General features: G+C 40.1%; 1 protein-coding gene and 1 non-coding gene across 2 annotated transcripts in view; both read right to left on the reverse strand.

The window, feature by feature from the left end:
- The window catches only part of frmd5a (FERM domain containing 5a), a 51,228-nt gene extending 43,288 nt beyond the window's left edge, over positions 1-7,940 (reverse strand). Inside the window, exon 1 of the mRNA XM_008412326.2 lies at positions 7,523-7,940. Within this exon, the coding sequence (XP_008410548.1) occupies positions 7,523-7,624 (102 nt within the window). The 5' untranslated portion in view covers positions 7,625-7,940. The remainder of the gene's footprint in view (positions 1-7,522) is intronic.
- Positions 7,941-8,791: 851 nt separating this feature from the next.
- trnah-gug (transfer RNA histidin (anticodon GUG)) lies at positions 8,792-8,863 on the reverse strand. Its single transcript has one exon. It is a non-coding gene; the product is annotated as a tRNA-His (tRNA).
- Between the last annotated feature and the right edge of the window lie 590 nt (positions 8,864-9,453).

Consider the following 9,453-nt stretch of genomic DNA (forward strand, 5'->3'; position numbering starts at 1 on the left):
AGCCAAACTCCGTCAAGTATGGCATTGTTTTTATGTCGTATTAGCTTCGTTGTGTTGATGCATTTGGACGTGCTTCAATTTTCTGCCGCAACAAGCAAACTTCCCCATTCACTCAGTGCCTTATAGTTCCACATCGCTTAGGATTTGTTGCTGCGTGTTTGCGCAGTGTGAAGGAAAGAGGAGACCAGCTGTACAGGCAGGCTGCGAAATRAGATGCAGGTGATCGGTATCGGCAACAAGAGCCAATGATCGCCGATCCCCGATCATGCACTTTTTCACGAAAATCGACCTGATTATGATCGGTGACCGATCAATCGACACACTACTAACAAAAGCAATATGAGCAACAAAGGTGAAGATGCAAAAAGGAAGAGAGAAATGGCACTAATTAGTTGTTTTTTTAATCCTGCAGTGAGACTGTGTGCAGCTGAGCTATGAACTTCACGATTGAAGCAGAGACAAAAGGAGTGGCCCATGGAGCAGATCAGGGTGGGATGAAAGTAGGACAATGCAGGACGACATCAGGGAAAAAAGGCTCTCGTAATGTAACAAATGTCCTTTTATGATACTTTAAACTTGAGGGCACTGCCGCTGTTGCTCTCTTTTTCAAACGTCTGGAGCTGCTTGGCCATGAGAAGCCTGTCACGGCTGTCAAAACCCATCTGATGTTAGTTCAGCACCTGGCCTATGGGTTGGTTTACACCCATGTTAGTGTTCATTTCCATCACAAAGGAACTTTAGTGGCACTGTAGCGTATGCCCAAGGATTAAGAAACAACTACCATATTAGTCGAGAAAAATATTTTTCCATGAAAGAGTTTAAACTTAGAAATTAAGAACAGAGCTGCACTATGTTAACCTTATGCGTTAATAAATCTGCTGCGCTTCAACTCGCCAGCACTTCCGACTGTTCTTATGCAACGTAAGAGAAAGTACGTCACTGCTGTTTGTGTTTAAGTGTACTACGAACCTTTTCCTGTGTTTCCTCATTAGACTGCGGAGGCACACAGGCCTGAAGTTTAGAGAAAGACAAAGGCTGGAGTCTCTCAAACAAGAGAGAGAGAGAATGAGTGAAAGCTCCAAGGCCTGTGGAAAAACAGCAGCAGGGTGATGATGGGCTAGCTTAGAAGGAAGAAGTGAAAACAGTTCTGTAAAATTTGTTTAGCTTAGCAGCAAACCTTGCTTTAAAAACCACTCAGTAAAATAAAGTGCCACAATCAGTTTCACCTACTTTATTGCAAACTACGATTTAACTAGAACAAATATAATTCACAGTAAAACAACTATGGCGTTCTGTGTGTGAGAGCACTGCTAAGGCCGTTTATGAAGAGGTCCAGAGCAGACTAGTTAAGTTAGATTTATAAAACACCCATCAGCCACCAGAGAACAATCACCAAGCAAATATATTGATGATGGATCCATTCAAACCAGTTTGTCCCAGTATGGTGTGAGTATGTGCCTGGTTAGGTGTGAGCTGTTGTGTGTTGGCCACAGAAGGAAGTGCTTTTCCAGGGCAGCATTTATGCAAAAGATATGTGTACAAAATAATCTGGCTGAACACAACCTAAAATTCAACTTAGGATGTTGTTTACTCCAAAAAAATACTTATTAAAATCCCTTGGATATAACTATTAGCATTCTGTTTGATTGTAAGCTATACACTTCAATCTGATTATCTCTGAGCCTTTTATTTCACTCCTGTACATTAGGACAGGAGTTACTAACACACATTATTAATCGTAAACTTAACCTTAAAGTTTTTTTATATTTCTTTTAAATAAGATACTTTCCAAACTGGTTTTCCCGAGTAGCCTAAATGTGGAGTTCCACTGAGTCGTGCCAACTCATTTGCAAGGCTGCTGCAGTATGTAAATGCAACCAACAAGCTGTGTAATCTGGTACTATAGCTCCAGGCTTGGTCCTTTTTGTAAAAAAAAAAAAAAAAAAAAGAAAAAAAGTACAGTGTATTATCAACGTGCTTCTGCTCTTTTCCACCTTTCTAATTAGCAGAGTGGTCACAGCACAGATTTATTGCTCTGGTAGGGTGTTTAATAATCATGCTTTCAGGTACGGCATAATGACCTCAGGCTCTACTTTGTTTCTCTTTGTCACACAATACATCTCAGAAAGGACAATGGAGGGCTCAGCAGACTGATCCCGACATGCTGACAGACTGCCTCCATGCTGCCCACACACGCACATTCACGCATTCATCCAAACACAAGACACGCTGGGGAATACAAGAGGGCCCTTTGGTCAGAGGGACCTGAGCAGGGTCTGCACTCTTATGTAGCAGTCTGATCTAAATATCGTAAAGAGTTGTGGATTCTAAGGTCGTGTTTCATTTCTGTAAGTGTACACCAAAAGTCGTTTGACATTGTGTCTTCAGATAAGCACAGTCATAAATCCCAATGAGCCAGTGCAGGTCACGCAGAGCTTAATTTCCATGAAATACTCTGCTGTACAGCAGCACTGTGAGAGGCTGCAGTGAAACACAGGAGCGTTCTACTAAACACCGCGTCCAAAGGTACTAGCAGCTCTTTCAACACCACGGTCCAGCCTTCCTGTCACCAACAACTAATGACCAGCAAAGTGCGACTGGCAAAAGTCATCGCTCATATCAACTCCCAATGAAGGAGTCTGAATTTTTCTGACAGGAGCTGCTATTTAGATACAAATTGAAGCAATCCTTAATTACCACAAATCATGCTTCACAAGTTTCAACCAATCAGCTGTTGAGCACAGATGCTGGTAAAGAGACGTGACATTCCCCTGAGATTCTATCTCATGAAACATTCAGACAGAATCGGCCACTATGAGGAACACACATAAACAAACATTTCTATTCTGCCATTGTAGGCGAGCTAAGCTTAAATATTATATTTTTGTCACTGATATATTTGTGTCCAGAAGGCAAGGAGGAACAACATGTAGCACGTGCAGCTTCTGTGCATGTCCTCCTTCAACTTTGGTTTCCAGTTTAAGATTCAAAAGTGTGCATGTTTGGAGAAATGTTTGGAGACTATTACCTTGAACCTTCTAATTTGAGATTTTGATTGTAACTATCTTGCTTTTAAACAGATCAAAGCTAAAAACCGGTTAGATTCAGAATCATACAGATAGTTGTATCAATCAGGTACAGAATGACGTAAACAAGTAATTTTTTAGAGAATAAGTTGAAGACATGTCATCAGAATACATTTTATCAGGACACACTTTATTCACTAGCCTTTCCCCTTTGCTTCTGTTTCTTATCCCATTAACATTTTCATCTGTATTTTTATATAAACTTATCTGTGGGATAAAATAAACAAAAATCCTCATACTTTAAGATGAAGGAACTTTGCAACACAAAGTAAAACAACAATTTTGTCAAAAAATAATCCGATTATAAAACTGTGATAATCTAAATTATCTTCAGTTGCTTTTAATGTTATTCTTCACACTCTTCTTTCAATAAAGAGAACTAAAAGTAGATAAGAAATATGTTGGCACTGAATGTTTCCAATGTATTCAGAATAAGAGTAAAAAATACATCTTTATTTTCACATGAAGCTGTAGATAATCCAAATAACTCCCAAGTGTCAAAAATACTGCCAAGAATTTCTGTTATCTAAAGTTATAAGACCGAGTTGTTTAATGGGAACAGTGGGGCAGTTTCAGGAATGTCTGAGCTGATGTGGACAGATGACCACTTGTGTCCTCTCATTCCAGTATGGAAGGCACCAGTGCTTGCCAGTAGCTTTATAAGAGGTCCTGACCACTGAGTGATCCCACAATTTCTCAGCGTAACTGCACAGTCACCGGAGCAACAGCTGAGGCACTGGCATCCTGCTTCAAAGTGAAGCACCCCTCAATACACAGTGTCCCATCCCCCAATGGACTCCACTCAAGATGTCTGCACAGCTCCAGATAATGTTCAAAGGTTTTCTTTATTCAAGGCACTAACCTAGGAAGCACTATTCTTTTATCGTCTCCTCATTTTTTGTTGAGGTAAAATAAGTGGCATAAGCAGAATAAGCACACTAAAGCAAGATTTACTGAAAAGAACTGCTTATTATACAACCAGAAAAAAAACACAGAGTAGAATTTATTGTGTACATTATTACTTTCAATCTTTCTCATTAAGTTCTTCAGTACAAGTTTCATCTATGGAAGATAATTGCATAATTGGACACATGGAGCGAGGGTTACTGTAATCTGGAGATGTAAGAATCAATCAGTCTATGTCCTCTCTGTCAATTAATACTGTAATGTTTTCCAAGAAATCCACCTATGCATATTTGATTGTAATTGTTGCAACTTAAAGACACAACAACAACAACAAACACATAGACACCACTGTTAGAAAATTTTACAAAACTGTTATGAGAATCTCTTCAGAATGAGAGTAATAACATTATTTAATATCTTGATACACTGTGCAGATACTCTCTCTGCACTGATGAAGACTAACTCACCCAAATGCTTAACGTGGCTGACAAGGCAGAAGAGTTGGACAGCGTGAAGTGTCTCACTCAAGGACACATTGACTGAGACAGACAGAGCTGGGGTCTGAACCAGCAACTCATTGGTTATAAAACAGACTTCCACCACTGTTGCCCACCATGTGAGAAAATGAAATCAACTTCTGCTATCACAAAAGTAATGGAAGATCTAATGTGTTGAAAGACTGAAAGATTGAACTTGATAAGATTTGACAACGGAGGCAAAATGATCAGGCTTTTTCTTTTTTAGCACTTAATGTTTTACAAAATGTCCGTGCAATAATTGTTTACTAATGCACCCCAGGTATCACAATTTCACACTTAGGATGTCAATAATATATTTAACCTATTGAATGGAGTCTCTGCTGTCCGTGCCAACACTCGATAGAGCATAGTATCCATACCAAAGTTTACAAAGAGTTCAAGAAGCACAGCGGGGGAAAAAAGCAGTGCAGAAAATTTAAACAATTGCATGTGATATCACAAAGGCCATCTTTATTAATAATAACAAATCTTGTGTAGCCTTGTGTGGCAAAATAAGAAACTGAAAAATGATTAATGACACTTCAATAAAAACTATTTTGAATGAAAAGCTCAAAACCCATTAAATATGCAGCATGCTTACTGAAGAAAAACAATAAAAATGTTGAATATGTATTCAGCGTTTTTATTGGGCTTACCCAATGTATTCAGTTCATAATTTTTTATTAGGAAACTGCTAAACAGTTTAATGTGCTCCGCAGAGCGACAGAAATCACAAAGCAAAGAAGGCCTGAAGCTCTTCATTCAGCCTGCAGCTTGGATGGTATCTACTTCTAGTGGCCTACGGCCTACGTAATTATAAGTGCTCACTTTTCTACCCTCAGCATATTGGAAATCTCTATAATTTATTAAAGTAAAACTAAGGTTCATCCATCATGGCTGAGAGTGCACTAAAAAGATGGGTGCATTTTCTGGCCAACTGGTAAAAACCTCCTATGTCCTACTGAGTCTAATTTTGTACTCACAAATTCTACTGAAGGTGGCTGTAACATGCAGGAGACACAGGAAGTATCTAAAAATATTACAAGGTAGGAAATTCAAGGCAAGACAATGGTAGGATGATGAACTAAGCCAGGGGCAAATGTGAGAATGGAGCCATTAAAAAAAAGTTTTGGCTGAGAGTCAGAGTGTGATGGAAGAAAAAAGCTCACTGCACTCTGAAAACGGGCTAGGACAAATACAGAAGCAGGACAGAAAGAGACTGGAACACAGAGAGAGAGAATAAAGTGCAGCTTTGAGAATCTATGACCCGCCTCTTACTTTGCATTTCCCAGTCTCAGTGTCCTGATATCCAGAGTTTTTTTTTTTTTTCTCCTTTCCGCTGGCAGGCCATAAAACCTGGAGGGAAGCAACTAAATGTGGAACACACATAAGTAATGTGACCAGTCAGGTGGATTATCTTGCTCGCTTACAGGACGGGGTTTTGGCGGAAAGATAATCAGGATGCCGGACAGTCACGGCAGAGCCGAAGCATTCTCCTGTTTCACTTCGCTCCCTGCTGCCCCTCCATCCACTCCGGTGACGTCAGCTACCCGACTCTGCTGCAAACAGCACACCTGCTGGTATCACAGTCCATCTGGCCCAGCTCCATCACTTGCTCAGCTCTCTAAGCACAAATACAGGTCTGTTTACAACCGAGGCACACTCCCGCAGCACTACAGTAAATTTTGTGTCCGTTTCACCGTGGCTTATTGGGGAGAAGAGGGGCAATTGCAGTATAACCTGTTGACAACATTGCGGTGGCAAGACTTATTAATATCAGCGTTTCATTGTTTGACAGGTGCAAAGATCTATTTGTGATGTGCAGAGCGTCTCTAAGGATGGCTTTTCCCATTTCTTACAACTAAAAAGCATCAACAAACTGGAACGTTTTTGCTAGAAATTGAAGTGACAGGTCCTCTCACCTGTTTTTTTGTCTAATCGGCACGAACACAGAGCCTGCACAGTTATCAAAGCAAGGCTGTCATAGACAAATGGCTCAGGGAAGCATTTTGAAAGATTGCTGGCTTGTTTTAAGTTTCAAAGCAGCATGTTTTCTCTGAGAAAATTCAGTTTTTCTACTTGGTGTTATTAAAAAAAATATAGATAAATAGATGTGACAGCCACACTTCGATGACACATGGTACATTTTGGAAGAATGTAGATTAGCAATGTGCAACTTCAGAGATATTTTATGGGATTGCCTTTGTCTACTTAGCGTGTGTAACTAATGGAAAACTGCATGGAAAACTGAATGGACAAACGAAAACCAGTGGCAAATAAACTGACAAAAAATGGGAGACAAATCATTTAAATAAATACGGAATTGCAGGCTTTCATTACACATCAACAACCATCTTAAGGCAACTGGTTTATAGGTACTATAAAGCAAATTTATGAAGTGATACAGTACAAACATGGAGAAGAATAATTGACTCTGGTCACACATGACCAAAACCAAACTTTCTAACCTTCTGAAACACAATGTGGTGTGGCTGTCTACACATCATTCAGATCACACATGACAGTGGAAGCATCATGCTGAGGGGAATGCTTTTTGTCAGCAGAGAAACCAGTCAGAGTTCATGGAAACACAGCTGGAAATAAATGCAGGACAATCCTGCAAGGGAACCTTTCATAGTATGCAAAAGACTTGGACCGGAAGACAACGACCCAAAACATACAGCAGGGAAACGATCTAGATCAAGACTGAAAATCTTGCGTCAGGACTTAAAAAATTATAACGTGTCTTCTCCACCCAATATCAGCTTGAACTATTTTGTAAATAATGGGTAAAAACAACATAATTCTCATTGACGGTTAAAGCAACAGTGGGTAAATGCCTCCCTCCACTGCAGATTTGTAAACACACTGCACTATTCTGGGATGTTTTTGGTGGGAGTTAACGCCAGCATCGTGGCATTCAGGCACTGATCCTCTGTTCAAACACTCGCAGGAGCAGACACAATTGCAGTACTATTCGGTCCTCTGCGGAGCGGTCGACAGGTGACTAACCTGAATGGTGCACGTATATTCCGAATCGTCCAGCAGCCTGACAGTGCAGCTGTATTCCCGCTCCAGATTCCTGAGGCTGCCACTCATGAATCGGCTCAACATCTTCTCCACAGATTCGCCGCTGTGCCTCTGCGTCTACGGGACCAGAACAATAAAAACTCCACACCAGCGTGCAAGTGAATGTCACACCGAGCGCACTCCCCGGTCCCCTAAACGGCCAGCAGCCGCGTATTCAGCCACCATTGTTGTCCCGATTAAGTTTGCTTTGCAGTGGGGGTCCGTGTTGTTAAGCGCAAAATCCAAAGGATGCCCGCATCCAGATCCGGAGCCAGATCCAGGAGGCAGCTCGGGGGATGGTGTGTGTCTGTGGTCGAGCAAAGGATTATCTCAAACCATTCACCGCTGCCACTTCGGCAGGCGGGCGGGTCCCAATGCAAACTGACGTCAAAGTGAGCCAACAGGAGAGTGAGGCGTTTTGTCTGGGTTTTAGGATTATTTCCAATACTGATTTTTTTTTTTTTTTTTCAACGCTGCAGCTTCTCTGACACAGCTATCTGCATAGCCACAATACAGGTTTACAAATCATAAATAGGACAATTCGTTTTTTTGTTTGTTTGTTTTTTGTTTTGTTTTTTCCTGTACTCATTACACTATTATTTTTTACCAGATTCATTCACCCAAGAGAACCAAGACTCTTTTGGGTCGAGATATAAATAAATGATTTTGTGTGGGATCAAAACCATTTTAAAAAAAGACATCCTTGTAAGGAGTTACGCGTAAAATAAATGTATTTAAAATAAACTACCAGTTTGATTTTCTGGTTTGCAATAAATCCTCACAAGGTTGACCCCCAAACCCCTGACCTCAGGTGTCTCAGCAATTCATGTTTCTGTGTCACAGAATGAAAATGAAGTGGATTGGTCTGCCACCTGCAGGTCGTACATTGAAGTTGACCTGAAATTGAATGATATCTGTATTGGAGCACACATCAGTCGAATTAATTGTCGTTATATTGTACCTAATTAATGTCACCATGAGGCAACCGTAGATGAATAAGCTGTTTAATAAATTGTGTGCATTATTTTTTTTCAAAATGTTAATGACGGTTCATTTTTATTAAGTTATCTGGAATAGACAAAGTAGGCGACACACACAAATACTAATACTGTGCCCTACATAAGTTCCCATTAATAATAAAATTGTAGCGAGATATGTTCAGAAAATATTTTTGCAATTGAAAAATAACGCCCGGAAGACTTTCAACCTTCTTGCCGTGACCCGGATTCGAACCGGGGTTGCTGCGGCCACAACGCAGAGTACTAACCACTATACGATCACGGCGAGCTATGGCCAGAGCTGGGGACCGGGACTTCAAATTAGGGTATATGTAGCAACAACGGTCCAACATTTCTGTATGTAAAATATTTTAGAAGCTGTAAAATTAATTCATATCAGTCAGCAGCGTGCACCTCGAAAGTTAATTTGTTTTATTCTGACATGCTGCACATTGCAATAAGAAAGGTAAGTAACTGCTCTTCAAAATAAATTGTAGCTTTACTTCGATTCGCTTCTAGATGAAAGTAAAACTCGTTAATCTTTTGACGCTGTTACCAGATTTTGCAACTTTGTCTAGCTAATGATACATTTAGTAGCCAGATTGCTGCCCAAATATTTCTCTTTCCTGTGAATAAATGCAGTTAATCACTTAGAATATTGTTAAATTATTATACCAAATAATTCGTTCTAAAATAATGACCGTTTTTGCAATAAGTGATTTTGGCATAGAAATCATCCCCTTTTTATTGCCAAGGTGATGTAGGAAAAATTACTTTTGGCAAAAAATGACTTGGGCCATTTCGACGAATTGTAAGTTGATGATTTTTATCACAGTGTCTTGCAAAAAGTATTTATACTCATTGGAACTTTTTTCA

Source organism: Poecilia reticulata, linkage group LG6 (assembly GCF_000633615.1).
Source record: "Poecilia reticulata strain Guanapo linkage group LG6, Guppy_female_1.0+MT, whole genome shotgun sequence".
Classification (NCBI taxonomy): Eukaryota; Metazoa; Chordata; class Actinopteri; order Cyprinodontiformes; family Poeciliidae; genus Poecilia; species Poecilia reticulata.